The 23,891-nt window shown below is 33.3% G+C and overlaps 2 protein-coding genes across 3 annotated transcripts; one reads left to right on the top strand and one right to left on the bottom strand.

The window, feature by feature from the left end:
• Positions 1–170: 170 nt before the first annotated feature.
• On the top strand, positions 171–13,830 carry LOC148629316 (uncharacterized). Of its 2 annotated transcripts, none has more exons than XM_088548179.1 (6): positions 171–228; positions 1,021–1,109; positions 5,253–5,366; positions 11,819–11,878; positions 12,763–12,966; positions 13,395–13,830. In XM_088548179.1, the coding sequence occupies exons 2-6, from the start codon at positions 1,061–1,063 to the stop codon at positions 13,625–13,627; spliced, it is 660 nt and encodes a 219-aa protein (XP_088404305.1). In that variant the 5' UTR covers positions 171–228; positions 1,021–1,060; the 3' UTR covers positions 13,628–13,830. The 2 variants fall into 2 exon arrangements, with proteins under 2 accessions (XP_088404305.1, XP_088404313.1); XM_088548187.1 differs by lacking the exon at positions 171–228 and adding an exon at positions 2,744–2,756 and having other exon boundaries at positions 833–1,109.
• A 1,980-nt stretch (positions 13,831–15,810) lies between these two features.
• LOC148629315 (uncharacterized) lies at positions 15,811–23,186 on the bottom strand. Its single transcript, XM_088548166.1, has 9 exons — positions 23,166–23,186; positions 22,607–22,690; positions 22,196–22,244; positions 21,838–21,890; positions 21,433–21,507; positions 21,039–21,107; positions 20,178–20,306; positions 18,357–18,443; positions 15,811–17,940 (listed from the first exon to the last, which is right to left on the bottom strand). The coding sequence occupies exons 2-9, from the start codon at positions 22,619–22,621 to the stop codon at positions 16,969–16,971; spliced, it is 1,449 nt and encodes a 482-aa protein (XP_088404292.1). The 5' UTR covers positions 22,622–22,690; positions 23,166–23,186; the 3' UTR covers positions 15,811–16,968.
• Between the last annotated feature and the right edge of the window lie 705 nt (positions 23,187–23,891).

The raw sequence follows: 23,891 nt of genomic DNA, 5'->3' as shown, positions 1-23,891 counted from the left end.
ACGTTCCAAACTAACTGTTACACTACCAATGTTGAAAACAAAAAGAATTTACGATTGTCAAATGACATCTATTTTGAATTTGTCCGAGAATTCCGAAAGGCATGGCTGTAGCACAATCTCCGAAACAGCGGTAATATGGCTCTTTTGCCCTTGTACGAAAGCGTGTTTGATTGACGTAGGAGATATTAGGACTGCCGTAGTAAGCAGAGAGGTAACGAGCGTCTGTTGGTATGTGTAGATCGCCACTTGCCATGCATGCACGAACTACCCAAAACGGTGGATACATCTCATAAAAAGAGAACAACCCTACCGCGGCATCTGATCCATTGAAAAAATATTTTGTTCATTTGCAGTATATGTTGTTTGCTTTATTTGTTTGTTTTCTTGACATAGGTACTCCCCCTTTTACATTTTATTTTGTTTCTACTAATTTAATTCCTTTTGAAATAGCCATGTTGTACAAATTAAGTATGACAATATGCAACTGAATTGTGTTTCTTTTGAAAAAGATAGTATACGTTTGCAATTTAGCATATGCACCTTTTTATTTACAAAAGCTTTGTCCAAGGGGAAGTGACCGGTCATAACGAATATTAGATAACCATGCATGTGAAAAGACGTTCTAATTCACGTATTCTAATTACGTAAGGGTCGTTATAACTGCATTTATTTGTATCACATATGAGGATGTAAAGGTACCAATTAATAAGTAATTCATTAAAGATATAAAACTAATTGAAAGTTTATGACATAATGATATATTGATTCGCGACAGAGAACGGATGCTATATATTTGTCTATCTGTTGACAGTCTCCCCACAATGACAACACCGATATTATCCCAAGGCACCTGTCATTACATGACACAGGTACTATCAGCGAATTAATATTTTCTTGTACTACCTGTTTTGGTTTTTGTTATCTGATTCTTATTTATATTTATTAGAATAAATCTATGAAGAATCATAACGTTAATGATATAGCTGTATAAACATCAATTTTCTGGATTGTCACATTCAGTGTAGGTACGGAGATAAATGGAAATATAGCAAGTGACGAGATGGCGAACGAGGAGCTAATACCGAGACCACAGAATAATACAGAAAATGGTGAGTATTGACTAAAAATATGGTTAACGAAATCAATTGCACAAGAAATAATTTCCAAATAAGATACAATGTAATTTTATGTATTTCCGAAAAGATTTCTCAGAGTTACTCCAAACTGAGATGAATAACAGATTGATTTAGTTTGGTAATGCTTCAATTCATGTGTATACATATAGTTTACCAGTGAGAAATTGCCAATATTCTTTCTTCAATAAAATGTAAAGCAGCAATACAAGAAGTTTTATCTGTCATTTGGTAAAAGTTTGAAGTGGACAAAATACTGTTGCATGCAAGTCATTCCATTTTAAAACATGTGCATCAGTGATTTTTATCGTGTTAACTAAGTTAAGTGTACGAATCGTGTAAAATATACATACATACTTGTGTGCATAGTGGTTGCTATCAGTGACATAGTGTGCAAATCTTATATATCACGCAATTTAAAGATGTATTCATATTCAGATTATCAGATGATTTGTATCCATTGTTTTGTTTTCCCTTCCCTTTGGGAGGGGGGGGGGCGGGCATTGTGTAATTTTTCGATTGGGTGAAAAGTGAAGTTCATTATTAACAAATTTATTGGAAGGTGTTGTTAACATTTACTTCCTTACCATTCAAATAAATTGTTTATCTTATTGTAAAAGGTACGAAAAGCCACACCTTGTTGCATGTGCCAAGAGTACAATCTCCGATTCGTGGATGACAAACTTCGCATTTATCAAATTCACAGATATAGCACGAGTAAAGAAATTACATTATACATAAAGTTATTATCAGCATATCTTCAGGAAGCAACATTTTGGACACGCAGACCACAAATTCACAAAGAGATTTCTAAAAAACGTTTGGGAGGCAAATAAGAAAGTTGCCTCCCAAACGTGTTCTTACACGTAATGGGTACATGTCAAAATATCTGACAATAGATGCACTATATGTTTTTTTTTACACATTTTGTTGTACATATTTATATTATACAACCTATGCACTTTTTTTGTAATCCAACACAATTCAAAAGAGCTCATTGTAAGTGCTATATAGTTTTTTCATGGAAAGTTGTCATAATCTACTCATGCATTTTAGAGACTCACTTAATAAAGTCTTGGTTTAAAATCTGGTCAGACTTTTACCTTTTACTTTATGCAACGAAAAATGTAGATATATTGTCAGTAAACAATCATGGGCGTTCCCTATAGATAAGAACTTGAAGTTAAGGTCACCACATACTCTGTTGTCTTTACACACCTTTAAAAACAACTGAAGAAATCTGCATGATGCACGATTGATGTTTATTGCTATCATTTTCCATGCATATAGTTTTCTTTGCTTATAGCAAGGACTGTTTGTTTCTCAACTAATCAAAGGGCAAGACATTTTATAGTATATGTGACTTAAAAAGTTTTACGGTCGCTACTATGCATCTGTGTTCATGTTAATCTTTCAATGGACAGATTGATGCCATTTGTCATGTTTTCCCTCCTTTTCAGACCCGTATAACACTGCATATGCCATAGGCAATACGACGCGTGTTTCTAGAGAAACAGTGACCTTTTGGTGATATTATTTCGAAATAAGGTTATACGCTGATGCATTTGTTGTTTTTACTATATCCGTTCTGTTTTTTTTTTCAATTCTAGAGAAACAGAGACAGTAAGAGGTCGCTTTTATTCTTCCACACAGCATATGCCATTGGCAATATGACGCGTGTTTCTAGAGAAACGGGGTCGGGCACTTAGCAATACATGTGACGTTAGCAATACGAAATGTGTTACACATGCAATTCTAAGCAGAATGCGCTTCCTTGCCGCAGTACCTGGTTTATTATTCAAGTTTTGATACACACACCTTCAGACTTCTGTGTTTTTATTTCTGTTTCTGTAGGTTATCCGATTGTTCTGCCTTTTGCTTTACCCCATTTACTTTTTACATCTAGCTTTTGCTTTTTAGTGTGGTAACCGATAAGTTACATAATACTGTTCTTTACATTGTTACTGTACATACCTTACAGCAGCCAGAGGCTTGCATGCGTTAACATTTATGAAATGCAATATATTAGCCAATCATTTTAATGAATCACTTGATTATATTCAGCGTGGTATGGGATTTATTTTAATGAATAATTGTATGTACAAACTGACTGTTATCCCAGTGGGTACAGTATTTGTATTCAAATGATGGATTGTATTTAATGCAAAATCTATTTCACCCTCATATTTGCATTGAATTCAAATGCAATTAAATTTCCCTTCAAGCCTCTGAATCCAGTTTTAAATATTTGCCTCAAACTTTTTGATTAATATAACATTAATATCGATGTCAACTCCTAGTGTTTGTAGAATAGATTTCTGAGCTAATGTGGCTAGACAGCGGTTTGTCATCGTAGGCCCTAAATATATACACGGTACAATAGGTCATTAAACTTGTTCTTTCTCTTTCCTTAATGAAGCGTGCCTCCAGCTTTTGAACAACACCAAAGACAACTAGCATTAATTTTGTAGGACAAAACACAGATGTTCCCACAAACATTCCCATTTTCAAAGAAGTTCCCAGATCAGGTTTTACGGCTCTATGATTTTTTTTTAAATTTTATTTTTTTTTTAATTTTCGACCAGTGGCCATTTTGGAATGGCGGTCTTTTTCATTTTGCAATATGGCCCACCGAAAGCACTTCTGGTAACCTATTTTAAAAATAAATGTCTAGTCTATACGATATTTTTCTTATATTTTATTATTTTTGTTTTCGTCTTTACGCGCGGCAGCAAATTTTAAATGTCGACCTCGTTCAGATACCGATTGCACATCTGCGTATAATGTTCTATTTTTGTGCCAAGTTTGGTTCCAATCCGTTGGGCCGTTTTTGAGAATGTGTACCAGAAAGAAGGCAATATGTTCCCTCACTACGTTTGGAAAACATAACTAAAAACAAAAATATTAATCGTATATATATAGCAAATTTCGATATAATGCGATGATGTTATTTTGTTAACCATTATAATTATAGGTTGCAGGTTGAGAAACTTAATTGAATATACACATACAAAAATCACAAAATTCAACACTGGGCATAAATATGTTTAAGACATATGTTAAATCTTTTCCCGAGTAGTAAGCTTCAAAATCCATCTGCTCCGGAAGAAATAGTGTTGGCGAGCGTATAATGATGAATTGATTATATTACTTGTGATGTCTTGTTCATCTCAGTTTTTCCGTTATAATAAAGGATGACAAACGTCATAATTGTTGGCGCTTAATCATTGTTATTTGAAGAATTTTCATATCTCACGAAATGTCTTGGTTCAATCAATAAAATTCTTTTACAAAACTAGAAGAAAATGTAATGTTGTCATGAACAATGCTGCCATCATCAACATTTTCATTAATCTCAATCCATAGAACGAAAAATTTGATTATCTACTACAAGGCTATAGTCTTGATGAAATGAAAGGGAATTAATTTTTTTTAATTTTCTTTATATAAAAAATAGAAAAAAAAACATGAGCAGAACTATTACATGCATTGAAATATGTATTGTGAAAAATGTACATACCAAACAAAAGAAATAATGATCATATAATTTACAAATCTAAAAACAAAGAAACGTGGTTCGACTGTCTCATAGTAACAACCGTTTAGTTATAGATTTCAGGTTCCTCCATTCCCCCATCCTTCCATATTTAACACTTAACATATTGACACAAGAAACAACAAACAAACAAACAAACACTCCAAACACATCTCCTAAAAATAATAAAAATAAAAAACAAGTACTATCTTTAAAAAAAGATAGCCGACGCAGAAAATATTTTGTTCTTTTTGCTCACAAGTTTCTATATTCCATTCAAGAAAATAACACATGGCACGCAATTTCAATTTTCGATACAGTTTTTTTCGAAGCCACTAAGTTATCAGTATTTGGCCAATCCAGAAACAGAATTGCGATCAGTTGTCTTGCGTTTCCACAGAAGAGCGTCCTTAAGGTCAAAGGGTAAAAAGCGAAACTATACCAACTACGTCGAAAAAAAACATGGCGCATGACATTAAGGTCAAAGAGTAAAAAGCGAAACTATACCGACTGCGTCGGAAAAAAATATCCTTTTGTCCTAAAATAAAACCCAAAATATCATATTAAAAATATGTATGTTTTAGGTAATAAGAAGAAATGTTGTTTCTGGTTGTGTAACGTTACCTCAGAAGCTTTCCTAGAGGAAGAAGATTTACTCCATTATATCACTAGGGTTGAAAACCTGTTAAATAAATCAGGTATGATTCGCTTATCAAAATGTTTTTTGTTATAAGCATGGTTGATTTCTTATGTTCGATCAATACGTGTTTTTAACTTTTTGTTTGAGCGACACCCATTTTTGCAAGAAACTTTTTATTGATAATTTACTTTCTCAGCAAAAGTCAACTTTTTCAAATTTAGCATATCATATTAAATTTACGGACTAAATTATTTTAATTCTTATTATTTTTTTAAGTTCACTGTAATTCTCTTCGACAACATTCCAGATAACCACCTACGAAAATTCATTAGGTATTGGGTATTCAATCACAGGAGACCGAACAACTCTATCTCCTGACTTTAATTATTTCACTCGCTGTAATATCAATGGCTGTAACAATTCAATGAACTGAAACGTCAGAACTGTCCAACTGTGGTGTTTACTATGATACCAAACGTTTGTGTACGGAAACCCGTTAGTACCATGTGAAGCTCTTTTTTTTTATCTTGTTATAACAATTTAACTAACTTGTTATATCAACTTAGCTAACTTGTTATATCAACTTACTAACTTGTTATATCAACTTACTAACTTGTTATATCAACTTAGCTAACTTGCTATATCAACTTAGTACATGTATATAAACGATTTAAACGGCCACATCCCAAAACAATTGCATTAAAAATGGCCCGGGAAAGGATATGCCGCTTTTATTTTGACCTTGGATTTAGATATTCAGAAATATTAGAGTTTTTAGCACAACATCATCATATTACTCTAAGTATGACAACACTGAACAGAATATTCAGAAAAGAGGGCTTATGCAGACGCACATTTCGAAATGATATTCTCGAAGTAGCTGATTTTATCCAAGAACAACTAGATGGTGGTAGTCAACTAGGATATCGCGCAATGCATTTAAGATTTATTCTCAATGGAATATGTGTTTCAAGGGAGGCTGTGAGTATTTTAATGCAAATTTTGGACACAAAGGGCATCAAGTTTCGATTAAAACGTCGCCTCCGTAGACGGAAGTACTTTGCATCTGGTCCAGACTGTTTGTGGCATGTAGACTCATACGATAAGCTTAAGAAATTTGGTATCTGCATAAATGGATGTATTGACGGGTTTTCCAGAAACATAATATGGCTATGTGCAAATCAAACCAGAGTGACCCCAAAGTAGTTGCAGGGTACTTCATTGAATCAGTAAGCGAAAGAGGTGGTTGTCCACATCTTGTAAGAGGAGATATGGGGACTGAAAACGGACATATTGCACAAATGCAAGAATTTCTAACCAATCGCGAAGGGAGTTTTATATATGGTAAAAGTACGGGAAATCAGCGTATTGAAATGCTATGGAGTTTTTTCCGAAGGCAATGCTCACAGTTCTGGATAGATGTTCTTTCAAGCCTTTCTCGATAATGGGCAGTTTAGTGGGAACCATATCGACAAAAATCTGATGCAGTTCTGTTTTCTTCGTTTGGTTCAGGTAACTATAAATTTACTGTTATTACACGGCCTTCACCCTATACTAAGCTATTGTCAAGAGTTCTTAAAGTTATTTCGTACATCAAATCCATTTCATCTACTCAACAGACATGTGCGCATGATAGTTCCTCGTCATGTTTGGATTTGCATATCTTTAAAAAGCTTAAGCATGCGTTGTGGTTACCAACAATGTTTGATATTGACATTCCGTTCCTGGATACCTCGATACAACGCAACAGTTACTGAGCACCATTTTCACGCAGTACAATTGAAATGATTTCACACAATTGGACGGTATCAAAACTCAACATTCAGTTCAAATAGCCTAAAAGCATTAGAAACCCCCTCTTTCACCTTTAAATAACTTTAAAGACTAATTTTATTGTGTAAACCTGCTAAAGCATTGAGGTGCGTTTTTTTATTAATCTGATCTTTATATAACTCAAAATCAGAAAAAAATCATTAAAACCTACAGTTATATGTAAACGGCATGTGTACATTTTGAAAATAGACAGTAATTATATTGTTATCACATTGTAATCTTGTTTCAGAAAGATATTGACCGCATAGTTATTGAATGGAACTCGCATAATATCAGACCAACTAAAAATCAGAACTGTCCTAATGGTAAACCAAGTGTCACGTATGGACTTCCTCACTTGTATGGTACCATAAGATATTTGAACCACGTCCAACCTGTTTACATCGAAGCCTGTAGAGAAGAATGCACATTTCGGGGACAATTACCATGTGAAGAAGATTTTTATGAACTTTTTATGATATAAATGGAAGAATTAAATAAAGGATTCCCTCAAACTACAGATGATGCAGTTGAACTGTATATGGATATTCGACATCAACTGTATATTGATTTATAGTTGACATGATATTAAATACAATGATTGAAAGGCCTGGTGTACAGCTTTGTTATCGAGTGTAGAAAAAAATGGGGGGGGAATGAAAAAATACGAAACACAAATCAACTACAAATTCCCCGCAAGAAATAAAAAAAAAAGACTACAATGTTTATTATCTGCGTTTACATATTTTTTCTTTTTAAGATATAAACAGAAGGTAAGATATGTTTATTGCATGTTACACCTTTAAAAGGTGAAAAAAGTACAAAAAAATGAAAATAAGAAAAGTTTCGAACATTTTGAAACTTTACAACATCCAACATCCTGATCTGCGAATCCGGCAAAAATGAGATTTTCCACATGACTTTTGTGTATTTTTTGTCGCCGAAGTCGATTTGTTTGTATCGCCTATGCGAAAATATGTATCTAACTATAGCATTTATATAGTTTTACGCTATTGATGGCTGCTTACGGAAAAAAAACTTAACATGCGAGCTTTTAGTATCCAGGCTTCGGGGAAAAATGGAAGCTTCGGTTTGTCAGTTTTTTCCTTTGTTTGTCGTCATAAAGCTACTGATTTTTTTTACAGTTTGGCATGTTTCTATCGCATGCAAGTCGTCGTCTTATGTTAGTCAACAGAAAAACTGCAGATTTTGAATTGTTTCATGAGCAAAAACAAAAAAAAACAGAGAAAATACATGATGTATTATGTATCATTGCACATTGCTTTTAATTTTTGAGAAATTTCGTGGATGTTTTTAATTTTGCCAGACTTGTCAATGTGTGTGCATAATGTCGAGCACCTATTCGTTAGTAAAGACACAATGACGCTTTTGAACCAAGCATTTAAACGTATACCGCAGAGCATTTTTAAAACAGAGTAATTCTTATACTAGTATTAGAAAAGATATTTGGTAAGGACTGTATTTTTTAGTGTGCCAAAAGATAAAGCTTTCCATAGCTTTATGATGACAAACGAAGGAAAAGACTGGCCGGAACCCAATCACAGCTTTCCGTTTTTTTCCAAATACGGAATTAAGACTTGCCAGCGCCTGGCTTTGGTATAGTGATATAATAAAAGCCCAGTACGCCACAAAGTTAAAAGACAAAAATCGATACACATGACATATGAATTAATGTATTACAATAAAAGAGTGCCTGAGTACTTCCGGAATCTGGTACAGCTACTTTCACTTTCAACAATAGTAGTTAAAATAAAACTTCTGGCTTTTAGCAACAGTTTCCAGGCAAAGTGATGAAAGTAAACAAATTTCTACAATTGCCCATTTAAATTTACATAAGAAAGACGCAACCTTAAAAGCTAGCGAAGATCTATCAAACGTATCTTAGACTAGAGGCTCATGGGAGCCTGAATCGCTCATCTGGTACTCAAATGATACTCAGCCACCATAAAGGGTTGTATAACAATAATGAAAATTTTAGTTGTTCAATGTTCTGAACCTTTAAGCAAGCAAAAGCTTTGCTTTTTTTTCGGGGGGGGGGGGGCAAAAACATGAAAAAAAAAATGCATAAATTACATTTAAAGGTCCTTAGAACCTACAAGGTGTCATCAAACAATTTTTTACCTTGAAAGGGCCATAACTCTTAAAAGGGTTCCTCTGATGACCCTGACTCAATGGCACTTTTGTAGAGCTTATTGATTTGACCACTTAAGCAAGCAACAGCTTCTCTCTATCTGCAATAGTTTTCATTCTAGTGGGCAAAATATGATTTTTCGCCTTTAAAGGGCCATAAGGGTTAATCTGATACTTTTGATCCAATGGATATTTTTGTAGAGCCAATTGATCTGAACATTCAAGCAAACAACTGCTTCTCTCTATCTGCAATAGTTGTCATTCTACATGGCAAAAACACAAATTTGGGCTTTAGAGAGCCATAACCCCTAAAAAGGGACATCTCACGACTTTGACCTTATGGACATTTTTGTAGAGCTCATTGAACTGAACATTTAAGCAAGCAACAGCTTCTCTCTATCTGCAATGGTTTTCATTCTACAGGGCAAAAACATGAAAAAAAATGCTATTTTTGGCCTTAAAAGGGCCAAAACCCTTATAAGGGGTCTTCTGACAACAACCCAAGGTTCTTGTAGTGCTCTTCAAGCTGAAGATGATAGGTTGCAAAGATTTTAATAATCTGCTGTACTTTTTGAAATATAAGCATAAAACTGCAGTGTGATCCCCTATTTTATTTTTAGAAACAGCAAAAACCATGGTTTTTTTTGCTGCATCAAATATTGAAACACAACTTTTGTGGTGAATATTCAGAGGACCAATCATAGAAAGTTTCATTTAATTCTGTTCAGCAGTTTCTGAGATTTTTTTTTAGAAATTCAGCAAAAATCAACTGAATAATCAATTAAAGGGAAATACCTCTTAAACGCGTCGTCAGACAATTTAGCCCTGAAATCATTATAGCAGATTTTGATGAGCTAATCGCTTTTGTAATGCTGACTTTTTCTCTAGCTCATACGGTTTTCAAGGTTTAAGGCAAATACAGCAAAAATTGTCAAATTTGAGAATTAAGGGGCAATAACGCCAATAAAGGGCAATCGTACAACTTCCAGCCAAGAAGGTTGCTTACTGCAGATTTCCTCTATTTCTCTTATAATTTTTTAAATATAGCAAAAAACTGTAGTATGAACCCCCATTTCTTTTTTTACCCATGGTGACCATGTTTTTTGACAGATAAAAAATTAAAACACAACTTGTGCGTAGGACACCCTACGGATCAATCATACCAATACCATATCTGCTTGCTAGTTTCAGAGGAGAATATTTTTGGCAAATTGTTAACAGATGAAAGTCGCTGACAACCACAGATGACAATGAATGCCACATAATAAGAAGAGCTCACCTGATATACCTTCTTGACGCTACAATCAAGGAAACTTCACCCACCTATGTTTGTTGGACTGTTAATTTTTTGCACTAAATGTCCCATACAACCACATAGCCAATGACAATTGTCCGGCGTCAGATCCCTCAATCTCATTAGATTTCAGATTTCACATAATACGCATGCTATGCTGTGGAAGTTTAGAAGGTCCCTGGTAAAAATATATGACTTGTCATTTTTTTAATCAGGATATAAGATACTTAAAACTTTGTTGAAATGAACTTTGTTCTTCAAAGCAAGTTTACATGATTACAAAAAAACTCTTCGAAAGGCAGCTTTACAATGAAGTGCATACCTCACTGACAGGGGCGTAGCTGCCTATACGCAAATACGCAGTTGCGTACTTTCGGAAAAAGTAACAAAAATAAAAACACACGTTTTAAAGATAAAATAAAGGTTTTATGCAATGACTCATTGGGGGCCTTGAGCGACCCTCCCCCCAAGACCCCTCGCCGTAATTTTGCGTACAAATAAAACAGGCCTAGCTACGCCCCTGACTGAAAACAATTCTACAATTAATTTTCTCATTGAAGACAAAGTTAATCACAATTAACTTTGCCTCTCCATATTTTTTCCAACAAATTCAGTTTTACCAACTTGAAATTTACTTTCTACATCATGTTTCTTATCAAAGGCAGTTAAACTAAATCAAAATTTAAAGCATTTCAACATGAATTAAAATAAATTGACACTGTTCGTCAGTTTTCATATCAATCAAAGACATTTTAACTAAATAATCAAGCTGTTCTACTAAATTTAAACAAATCTTTGACCCTATATACCTTAGCTAAGTTGATATAGCAAGTTAGTAAGTTGATATATCAAGTTAGCTAAGTTGATATATCAAGTAAGCAAAGTTGATATATCAAGTTAGCAAAGTTATAACAAGATAAAAAAAGAGCTTCACATGGTACTAACGGGCTTCCGTATTTGTGCGGTCATTCATCTCAATTTCTTTAAAAAGCCTATCTTACACTGTTACGCAGGAACAGACGAGATATTACCACAATTAATAGAGAAGTTACGATATACATGTAGAATGAAACGTCCGTAAAGTTTGATCTGTGCGAGTATAGGACAGGCTGGCTGTATAGGAAGACTTAACAATGTTTTTTGTTGTGATATCTTTTTCACAATATCCTTAAAAATGCTTTTAATTACTTCTTTGTTGATTGTGTAGTGACAAATTAATGTTACTTCATTTAATAATAGTTATTTTTTTGCAGTCATTGGTGGTTTGCTGTTCCTAATTAGTTATACATTTTCTGTCATGTCAGTTACAGTGGGTATGTTTATCTTTGACAAGTATAAAACAGTGACTTCACTTTCTTTTTAATCACAAATACTATTACAGTATACCATATGGCACATTTAAGCTTTCAACTTGCAAAAATGTAACGATGTTCGGCATATACTAATTGCATATTTAATACACAAGCATACATTATCATCACATTTATCTGATAATTAGGAATGAGAAATGAAAGGAAAGAGTTAAAATAGTTTTAGTTTTTTTGAATGGTAACTTTACACTGATCTGAATGTTTAAGAGAAACCATGTTGAATTAGTATTGACAATAAATGCTAGTAAAACTGACCCGAAGTATAAAATTAGTCCATGTAAACTGACATATATATATCCAATAGTATCATTGGTTAAGCAAATATTTAGTTTTTTAAGTAATTCTAAAAGGAAAAAAAATGGCCTTGCATGCATAATGAACGTTTATAATCAGATTAATTACTGACCAAGAAAAGTGAGGCTAATTTTTTTTTTTGAGATAAAATACATCCAGGAGAGGCATAAATGGTGCTCTAAAACACTATCTCCGCGGAGCTTCGGCGGGGCTTCGCCCCCCCCCCGACCTGCTCCTTAAGCGGCCCCAGACCCCCTGCCGTAATTTTACCTACACTTCAATTTGGCCTCAGCTACGCGCCCGATAATGTCACAATCGGCAGCTTTTTCAGAAAAAAACAAAATATTTAAGTAAACAATTCTTATGGTTAAAACCGCAATGTTGCATTACGATAAAAAGTACTGTAGATAGATAACGATGTAATGTTTACTGATAAATGCGTTGACCTGATACAATTGGAGTAGTTGCGTCAACAGGGTCTTTTTTTTCTGATCTTTGATTCGATCTAATAGACGATGATTTATCATTTTCAGGAATTTTACAAATGGGGTCATGTCCTTGCCAACCAGTTCTCCCTTTGTTTCTAATAATCCATGGTAGTGCTATGTGTGTTAGATGTCTTTTTGAAACAATAAAATTGTGCACAAAGACAAAATATAATGCAGATGAAGGCTGTTCGCCATTACAGACTTTCAGTAAAATTTGTGGAGTGATGATACTGTTTTGGACAATAACAGGTATATATTTCATTAGTAGTTTCACTTCCTTTGTTTTATGGTGTCCTGTAGAATATTATTTGTTCGTTACTTGGTATTTGGTGGATGACTGTCGTATTGGCATCATACAAATGTCATATTTTTATATACAATAACTAACATAGTTTTACGGGATTCAAATGTAAAAAAAAGTTACACGCGTGTTTGACGTGCAAGAACATAGGGTGATGATCATTATCCAACAAATTTTCAGCTAAATATGACTGCTCTCCGTAGGTAATTAGTGTCCAGAAAGAAGCAGTAACAGACAGACGGACGTTGACCATCAATATTTCCTCTGTGGCTAAGGACAATAAAATGCATGGGCTCTTACTTTACAGTTTGCTATTGACGAATAAATATGTGTTTAATATATTCATATAATAGAAACATATTATTTATCATTGCAGGATCTATATGGGTATTCGGCATTATATTAGAGGTAAATATATGGGAACAGACGAACATCAACTATTGTAATCCACTGCTATATTACTATTCATTGGTTCTAGTATCAGTTGTATTGACAGGTCTCATTTTCAGAGGTGTGTTCGTGTGTGCCATCAGTATTATTTATTGTAAATATGAAAACAAGTCACTATATGCACATCTTATGACAGAAAAATATGGAAACTTTGTGTAGGCTTGGGGTACTACAACTAACTTATTCAAAAATTAGTCCAGCGCCATACACAATGGCTGGTAGCTAGCTTTTGAAAGCTTTGATGAAAACATTGTAAACAAGTGAACAGTTTATGTACATGAACACGGCCAGTAACAGATGACTAAGAAAATGCACTATAAATATATTGTCATAAAATTACAAATAAAAGTGCATATCAATAACTTCCTGTCATTCGTTTGCACATAGGCAATCTAAAATAAAAACATATTTCCTCAATTGGTGCAGATGATAATGACCGTTTTTATCAATTTATATCGAAGATCAGAATTGATATAGCAGTCGCCAGAGCCTTTAGATTTGTAAAGCCTGATAGCGTCTGCGATTATCTCGCACTACCGCAGGAAAAGAGTCCCATTGTTATACCCCATTTAGGTCCAGATGCAGATAGTTAGGTCCACTGTATAATATACTAAATTTAATTTTATGTTATTTACACCAATAAATGAACCCAATAAATAACTTTTACTGGAAACTAAATATGATGATTGATTAGGATTGTACACTTGTATTAACAATGATCCAATTAAATATAGTTGACCTCTAACCTCTAACCAGTACCTGTTTATTTATATGCAACCAGTCACCCACTGTCGATATATTCAAGTTGTCTATTAATTTTTAGATGCAAAATAAACCATTTGATGTTTAGCTAGAAACGACAACCCGCGAGGCTATAAATAGTCATCGATCTTAGAAATGAAAAATGCTGAAGCTGTCTTCAGATATTTCATGCAGGCCCTTGCGGATCCAAATATAAACAAAAAGGGGGCAGTGGACCCGATCAAAAAACTTATATTTATTTGCCACTATTTTTTTTTTGCCAAATGTCTTACAAAAGGGTAGCATATGACCCCCCCCCCACCCCCCGAAACCATCCCAATGTATCGCTCACTGTGTCGTGTATTCTGTGACGGTTACCGCCTTGTGACATAGGAGGCCCGGAGATGACAAATAAAATTGAAACTTTGCTTAGACGATGACATAACAATTTCGATAATGCATTTCTCGGGATTGGTGTCAGTCTGTGGTCAGGTGATATTGGTTACTGTAATAATCATTCTATCGGGCTGTGTTGGGCACGTGTAAAGATAGTAGATCTGCGGGCGTTTCGGAGCCTTAATAGAAGTGCATGGTTAGTGTTGTCTGCACAAGACATAATTGTTGAAATTATATTCTTATACGTTGGCGTTTATGTTAATGTCTGTGGAACTTGGGTGTCTAAGAAACTAAGCACTTTAAAGGACATAGGTGTCTATGCGATAACTTTTTGCACTTGAGCTATAAATCTTATAAACTGAGGAATGAAGCTAGTTAAGAAGGGCATGTATATAAGGACATGATTTATTTCAATGATTGTGGCTTAAGTTTGAGTGATTTGACAGACAGTTTCGACCTGGAGGTCGATAAATTGAATTTCGACTGGAAAATTGAAAAACTAAGAAAGGCTAACAAGTAGTTTGTAGTTCAACTACGTAGTATGTCGGATAGTTTTAGGTTCAATCATCTAGGTGTTCCATGTAAACTGACATCGAACCTGGATATTACGCAAACTGGCGCACTGCTACGGCGCATCATGAATTTGGTGTGTTTTTTTTTTGGTAATGTCCTTCGTAATCAGAATAGTGAATTAAAAAAAAAGTTCAATATTTACCATTTACAACAATAATCTTATGTTAAGATAAATTTGAATTTTATCCCCATACTTTTCTTTTATCCCCAATTTTTGTAATTTGATGATTATTTTGAGGCTTAAAAATTCAAACGATAGATATAAATTGATTCAGTACACGAGTACTTTGATCTTTGTCAGATATGATATCATCTGGGAAGCATGACAATTTCGTTAGTATGTAACAAATAGATATAAAAAATAAAGGGGAGGGTAAAACATATATACAGAGGTCGAGTGGATTCGTAAACCCACCATGGGACATAATCACATTAACGTATATAACTCTGCATGCATTGATATCAGTCAAATTGGAATTAGACAGGGTGTATTATTCACTTTTTGTGTGGAAAACAAATAGAAATCAAACGGGCTATTTTAATTATATAGATGGGCATGGATATCTATTAATAATGCTCTAACTGGATGTCAATACGAAAATAATCAAGATGCCAGGAACATCGAAAATAAGTAAATTCGAAGAGGTTTATTTTTAGTGAGTATATCACAATTTCAGTTAAATAGTCCACACTACAATCACCATCCTTAAAAGTCATTACCAACATACGTATGCATCTTTAAATTATAAATAAAAACTAAAATTGACAAGTCACAGACATTAAATTAGCAATAAATCAAGATCATTCAATTAAAGTAAAATCAAAATTTGAATTGCTAAAAATTGAACCTCTACAGTTTAACCTGTTCAATATTGAATAAAAAGAACAGCGTTCCAATGTCCCCTGCAAAAAAAGTGAGGAAAACTTAAAATTCAAAAGTCCAAAGGCCTTAACTTTCGTAAAAATCATTCAACCCTAACCAAAGTCAAACTTAATCTGTAACTTCTCATAGTAAGACTACATACAGCATTTAAAATCAATTGGTGAAATCATTACAAAAAAGGAGAGAGGAAAACTGAAAATTCACTGAAATTTTCTAAGTCCAAGGGCCGTAACTTCCGTAAAAATCATTCAACCGTAACCAAAGTCGAGCTTAATCTGTAACTCTTCATAATAAGGCCACATACCAAAAACAAGCTTATTTGGTAGAAGCATAACCAAAAAAAGTGCGGAAAACGCGGACGGACGGACGCCCTGCATTTCCATGTCCCCTCGACGCGTCGCGGGTGACAATAAAGTATAAGAGAAAAATAAGTTTTACATATTAAGAATAGTCAAGCAAAAATACCACAAATTACATTCAACAGCCAATGATCAGTATTCAATAACTATCAAAATGATGTCAATTAATAACTAATCATATATGATCATGGTACTATAATGTAGCACAATAAAGCAATAAATGGTTTGTACCTCTAGTATGATAAAAATGTACCTTAATCTTTCATATATAAGGCACCTTTGAAGCAATAACTGTTTATAACACTTAAAAAGTGCACACTAAGTAATCCGAACACCTATTATTGCACGTTGATTACGCCTTGCCTAATTACATGCAAGACATATTTCAATAGCTATGTCATTTGGTCAGTATCACATTCATGACTAACAATTATTAGACTTCCAAAAGACACACTAATGATGTAAATATAAGATTTTTATAGTACTTGTAATTATAAGCTTAATTGCCTTATGTTGTTTGGTCATTCAATACAATGAAGGCTTCCTGATTACTTGTTTTTGTCCATGTTTCCATCACAACCATGATGCACTGGGCTATTGCATACAGTATCATCAACACCATCATCATTAACAAAGGTATTGTTTTCTTGGTCAGGAGCATTGTTTTCTTGATCTTTATTGTCATATGTGTTACTTCTTTCCTCTTCAGTTTTATTGTTCTTAATGCTTACATCACCGTTTCCTCCAATGTTTTTGACATTTTCATTGTCGCCGTTGTCTAAAATATTGTTCTCAACGATTACATCACCGTTTCCTCCAATATTTTCAACATTTTCATTGTCGCCGTTGTCTAAAATATTGCTCTTTATGCTTAAATCACCGTTTCCTCCAATGTTATTGACATTTTCATTGTCACCATTGTCTAAAATATTGTTCTTTATGCTTAAATCACCGTTTTCTCCAATGTTATTGACATTTTCATTGTCACCATTGTCTAAAATATTGTTCTTTATGCTTAAATCACCGTTTTCTCCAATGTTATTGACATTTTCATTGTCACCATTGTCTAAAATTTCCTTGTGATCGCCATATTCGTTTTTCACATTGACTTCATTTTCAGTCTTGTTTTTCTCATCGTCACCAAAGTAGTGTTCATTCACAAACAGAGTTTCATCCAAGACGGCGTCGTTCAGCCTTGGTTCTGATTTGTACTCGAATTGTTTATCATTCAAACTTTTCTCATCGCTTTTAGTGTCATTGGCGTTGTTCGAATTAGCCGTAACAATAACGCCAACATTAGATCTATCATGACTTTCATTCTCAAAAGTAGAAGTTGAATTGCAGCTAGCCCCATCCATGTTTCTATCACCTTTAACTGATTCAAAGTCATTCATTTCCTGTTGCTCGTCTACTTCTTCTTTTATCTCTTTCTCTTTTTCCTTCTCCGTATGGACTGGGTGTATCATTGCAATATCGTGTAACCGGGTGTGTACTTGACAGGATAGCATTCCACTGATAATCTACATGGGAAAGTAAGTAGCGCTTTGTATAGGCTCTAGGACTGCATTGGCATAATTTAAATTTCGACAAAAAAATAACAAAGCAAACAAACATACAAACATTCAAACCACGAGGAGATTTTTTCATCGGCATTTTTTTATTTGCTGTTTTTGATACATTACTCGGCGAACAGATTTTTTTTCACAATAAATTAAGCAATGAAGCAACAAAGTACGAATAAAAAGAACCTTAAAATTTGATACAAATAACAGAATTATAGATTTTTAATAATTGTAAAAATATATCAAAAAGTGAACTCAAGTGGTAACAGGTATTGGATGATAAAATACATGAACCATTTTATTTCTTATATAGATTAAAATACAAATTTTCAAATACTCCATAATCTTTTTGAGAGAATTATTATGACAATTACCTGTATAATAGCTATTGATATTAGAACGGCTATCCAAATTGCCATATTTTCCTTCAACCATGTTTGCATAGCCGATAAGCACGAAGTCTAAAATATACAGATGTGTGTCAATACCTTGACTTAAAGAAAACATATTTCACATATAATGTTAAAATTTTGAATTTTGCCAGAAATGTAATCCCATGACATTTCAAGAATGTGTTCCTTAGACAAATTTGGAAAATTATTTCGTAACTTAATAGCTTACGGACCGAATCGCAACCAAATAGTATCTAATAACTATGCAATAAAATGGATCAATCGAAAGGGGGAAATCGACACCCTTTCTGAGTAGGCGAAAGCAGTAAGACCCATATTTAATGTCAAAACGAATGATGGTTAATAAGAGTCAATGAATGCAGATTCAAAGAACCTGACACTGCACAGACACTTTCCACCATACATGATAAATATGTTGTTGGTCGAGCAGATACATATGTAAAGCACAAAATAATCGTCTTTACCTCTCAAATTTATTAACTCAATAACTACACATGACAAGATATATAACATGTACAGTAGCAACGTTTTCGAATTTTCGTTTCTTACACTCCTATGAGACAGACTTCATTCACGGCTTACTCCAACAAAGAATGAAAGTTTGTAAAAGTCCGAATTTTGCCTAACCCTAAAAATCTCCTTTCATTTTGCACCCGGGTTAATGCGATATCGTTAACACGGTACATATCGCTAACACGGTTGAACAAAAACAAAACAAACCCGAACATGTTGTCAGAAAATGGTAAGTTTCTTCTATTTATTCACCACTTTTCAGGATAATTAATACGCCTTTGAACTCGCATAGGAATGCTTATTTGACCGTACATGTAGCAATCGGATCGATTCAGTAACTTACGAAAAACGACGTGTCAAACTAGGTACACCCAAAAGAGACATATTTTTCCGTATATTTTCATCGAGTGTGCAAGGGGAGAGGAAGGTTATGACAAATCAACACCTTTAATATCTTTAACAACCATTTTACAACATTCCCTTAAAATGTCAGCGTCTAGATTTCACGAATTACAACCGTGTTAGCGATATGTACCGTGTTAACGATATCGCGTTAACCCAGGTGGTTTGAATATCAATATAAAGGGTGTGGGTTCAAAACGATGCACCATTCAATTAACAAAAGTAACTGTTGTGATTTTTACGATACCCCACGACCCGGGGTCTGATTGACTTAAATCATTTTTTACAAGTGTTCTGTTAATATCTTGCTATCCGGACCTACCTAATTCGGTTCTAAAATCATTCTTGTAAAAATATTTCATTTTAACTGAAATTTTGAATAGATTATTTGAAAAGAATTGAAAAAGTTTCGTAATAATCCCCCTCCCCTTTCGGAAAATTATGAAGTATGCTTCTCGAGGAATATCTTAAAAAAACAAGAAATTTGTGAGCAATTGCTGACTTGTGATATCCCCGCTTTCAATCACGATTTCAGGAGCATAAACGAAGTCCTCGGTGAACAGGAAGTTGTTGTCGAATTTTTCTGAAAATGTATCCCACCATATGGCATTCCTACAGGAAGAATGTGTTAAAATTTCAAGCCGCAGTGGAAAAAGTGTTACGGAAACACGGACAAGGGTAAAACATTTTACCCTCTATCCTTTAGAGCGGGGTATAATTACAAATAAAGTTCAGACTTCACATCCGCTTTCGGAAGGCATTGTGAAAAACCACGACATGTTAAATTGTTTAGAAGACCTACGTTGAAACAAAAATTCTCAGTGTTTTCATAAAATTTTAATTAAGACCTAACTGTCTTTGACTCACAGTATATAGTGTTGATTCCTGTTTCACCACGACAGTGCCAAAAATCTTAGATACTTTAAAACAGCTGTCAGGAAACTCTGCATAATCTGAGCCATATACAGTATAACTATCTATTCCACAACATTTTAGCTATAAAATCATCACTTTAGGGTTAATATCAATATTTACATAAATGCACAGAACAGGTGACAAAATTTGCAACATTGATACATTATGAGACATATCAAAATGGATGAAGTATACTTCATTTATTTATTTTTCAACCAAGTCATTTTATGCCACAAGAAATAAGAGCTCGAAACATGTACCTACATAACTTTTGGTGATAGAAATAATCAAAATGGCTTTAAAAAAAATAAGACTATTAGTATTATATTATCTTTCTTATCAAATTTCTATACCGAAATATTTAAGTAGCACTCCAAATAAGAATCATGCAAAATGAGATTCATGGTTAAAAAGCCTACAATTTTTGATATTGTGTTTAAAATGTTATAGTATACAGAAATTAAGATGTGGCTTATCAGATAACCCTTGTCCTTAGGAGTTAATTATATTGGAGGTACTGTAGAATTTAAAATTAGGGGAAATACCTCTGCAACTGACATAAGATAGAGTAGAAACTGTAAGATTTTCAATGTGGATTATCTCCTAAGAGCAGACAGATTAGAATGAATAATTGCACATTTCATTGTATAGACCTATAAAGCAACTTAATAACAAAAATAAAAATGAAAATAACAACTTTTTTTTATCTATCACATATTACAGAATTTGCATGATTATTACAAAGACTACTACTTTTAAAAGAAGATAAACTTATCATTACTTAACGTCACTCTCAATGATGAGTCGACTTACACTTTTCTGTATGGTGTATCTGGCTTCATCATTTATCTGATGCCAAGTAGAATTCAGTATTGAAGGAATCTGTAAATGACACTCTTTTAATTAAACATCAAATACAATCTAAACCGGAAACAATCTAAACCGGAAGTAAACTCATTTAAAATATATATCAGGCGACAGGGAACAATTAAAAATGGCCTATCAATCAACTACATGTGTACTTATGTACGAACGGTTCTATCAATATCAATGAACTATACGGGTGTGTGAACCTAAAGAGCATCAAATTTAGATACATATTTTTGTTAGTAATTATACCTTTGACATTAATCTATCATAAAATATAAATACTACATTTCAATAAACGGCTTTATAGAACAAATTATTTGAAAACAAATTGTCTAACCTCTTCTTTTTCCACATAAACTGCCATTATGACGGCAATCTCCACTACACCAAACATCACCGACAGTCCTAGATACTAAAATGTAATGTTAACTTTAGATCATAAAAATGTTAAATCTAAGCGAATTTCTGTTTTCAGTATCTAACCTTTAAAATATCCACACAGTTAACTGTATACTAGTATACAAAAATCCAATGAAAACAAAACTTATCATACAACATGCAGATGATAAAGTGATAAAACACACTTTATTTCGAAGTATTGTAATGCATATTATGGCTAACCTCTTTGGTATAAGCTATGAAACGTGTAGGTAAAAAAAATCATGTATTATTATCTATGAACAAAATTGAATTCGACGAAGAGAACTGTTACAATGCAAAATCATAATGTGAAATAACTTACAATTTTCAGAAGCAGCATACTTCCAAACATTCCACCTAAGCATCCTAATAGACCTATTCGAATAGGTATCGAAATTAAATTATACAGCTACAATGTAATTGTTGACTGTCATAAATGATAAAAAAAAGTTAAACGGAATATTTACCCCCCCCCTAAACCCATTTTCAGAATTTTGTCGATATTCAAGTTCTATTCAAGAAATTGATAAGCCTTTTTAGAATGATTAGAATATATAGGGTAACGTTAACATTATACAAAACATCTTTGTAATTATTTATTATATTTTGGGTTAAATTTTCGGCATTGATGACGAAATCTTACTTCATAAGGTTTCAACGTCCACATTTTTATTACTTACCATCTAATGAAATCAACAAACCAATAGCTATCCCAGCATACAATATCAACTGAAAAAAAATAATAATCCACTGATGGGTATTTTCCCAGTATATCGTTTATAAGGAAATATTGTTTTTAGGATTCATTTGATACCACAGCTATTTCTTTTATCGCCTGTAGTAGAAGATCTGGTTTTGTAATAGATGTCTTTGAATTTGACATTTATTATAATGACAAGAACACTTTTTTACATATTAGTTTTTCCTCCCCTAAGGTTGACCATTGAACTATTATAAACATAACATTAACGTGTTCATGAAAATATTTTTAAGCCATAATGACTCCATCAAACTGGCATTATGTAGCAACAATGTTACAAAATTTCCCTTTCGAAAAACTTCAGGGTAAAATTAATATACTAACAACTTACAAAACTTCCAGACATAAAGCCTGAAGTGTTTGGTAATGTACTCAGTGTCCATCCCACAAAACCAAGTAATCCGCCACCAACTAACTGAAATAAAACATATTTTCTTTAAAGATATCGTTCAAGAGATCAAGCAACTGCTGTATAAATACTAGTAATAAACAAGGCAGGAAATAAATGACCTTAATATTATTAGTTTGAGCCTGGTGCTTTTTTTCTAGAAAAAAAAAACACACACATATCAACCTGACTAACGGTTCATCTAGCTCATGCTCTAAGTTTCAGGGTGAGTCTTATTTGTCAATTTTCAGTGGGCATTTTTATTTGTCTAAACAGGGTATCATGCAAATGTGGTTCCTCTGATTTATCCATATTCCTATTTTGTACTCGATATGCCTATGAGTACGAAGTAAATGTCCAATATAGGAAACTTTGAACTAGTAAAACAGAAATTGGAAACCTCCTTAAATCATAAAATAAAATAGATGTCTAAATAAGGACGTTTAGATAAGGTGTATACCAGTGGCAAACATTAATATTGAAATAATGACGAATGACATACCTTATGTGCATTCTCTATCTGACAAACCTGAATTTAAATATAAAATATATCATAATATGAACTAAAAAAAACATTACTTAATGTTGCAGAATTAACGCTATTAAGAAATTTTAGTAAAGAAGAATCAAAATTCAGACGTACCCAAAAAAGTAAGTTAGCAGTCAAAAATAATAATCGTAGTAATCCTGAATCTGCCATTCCACTCTACATTCTTGCATATAACACGAAACTAGTATGCCTACATGTTATGAAACACAATAAAGGAAAGTGACAAGTTTGTTTAATTTTAAGCTTTCTATATATATATATATATACAATTGTCAACGCGACCACATTGGAGTAAACAATATGACACCATAATTAACTTGATATAAAACCCAGGAGAATATCTATATAAGTTATAGATTATGAGAATTTTGTCCCTTTTTCGTTCATCATCTAACATAATGAGGTTGTGATAAAAGGGATGTATGTAATCAAACGAATAAAAACCTAAAAATTCATCTTTTATTGTTTTCCCTCTAAAACTGCAAGTATACAACAAGAGTCAAACAAAAACCAGAAGACGACAGACTTGTTTACTCATATTCGATTATATGTTCAAGAACGTCTTAGAATTTTCCAGCGGAATAAAGTGGGATCATAGTTAGATTAATGTCAACATCTTCATGGTTGATAAAATATCCAAACTCCAATGGTTAAAATAACATACAAAATCCAAAAACA

The sequence above is a fragment of the Perna viridis genome, chromosome 1, assembly GCF_037379345.1.
Source record: "Perna viridis isolate PV_CMFRI_1.1 ecotype Kerala chromosome 1, ASM3737934v1, whole genome shotgun sequence".
In the NCBI taxonomy this organism is placed as follows: domain Eukaryota; kingdom Metazoa; phylum Mollusca; class Bivalvia; order Mytilida; family Mytilidae; genus Perna; species Perna viridis.
Note: the sequence above shows the minus strand (reverse complement) of the source record. Positions and strands in the feature narration are given on the sequence as shown.

What these genes read in the sequence shown, in the direction of transcription:
- LOC148629316 (XM_088548179.1), top strand. Translation starts at nt 1,061, where the DNA reads ATGGCGAACGAGGAGCTAATACCGAGACCACAGAATAATACAGAAAAT. An exon ending in AAACCTGTTAAATAAATCAG is followed by an intron (nt 5,367 to 11,818) that starts GTATGATTCGCT and finishes ATTTTTTTGCAG; the next exon opens with TCATTGGTGGTTTGCTGTTC. An exon ending in TGTCATGTCAGTTACAGTGG is followed by an intron (nt 11,879 to 12,762) that starts GTATGTTTATCT and finishes TATCATTTTCAG; the next exon opens with GAATTTTACAAATGGGGTCA.
- LOC148629315 (XM_088548166.1), bottom strand. An exon ending in TTTGTTGATTTCATTAGATG is followed by an intron (nt 21,891 to 22,195) that starts GTAAGTAATAAA and finishes CTATTCGAATAG; the next exon opens with GTCTATTAGGATGCTTAGGT. An exon ending in TTTATGTGGAAAAAGAAGAG is followed by an intron (nt 21,108 to 21,432) that starts GTTAGACAATTT and finishes TGTCATTTACAG; the next exon opens with ATTCCTTCAATACTGAATTC.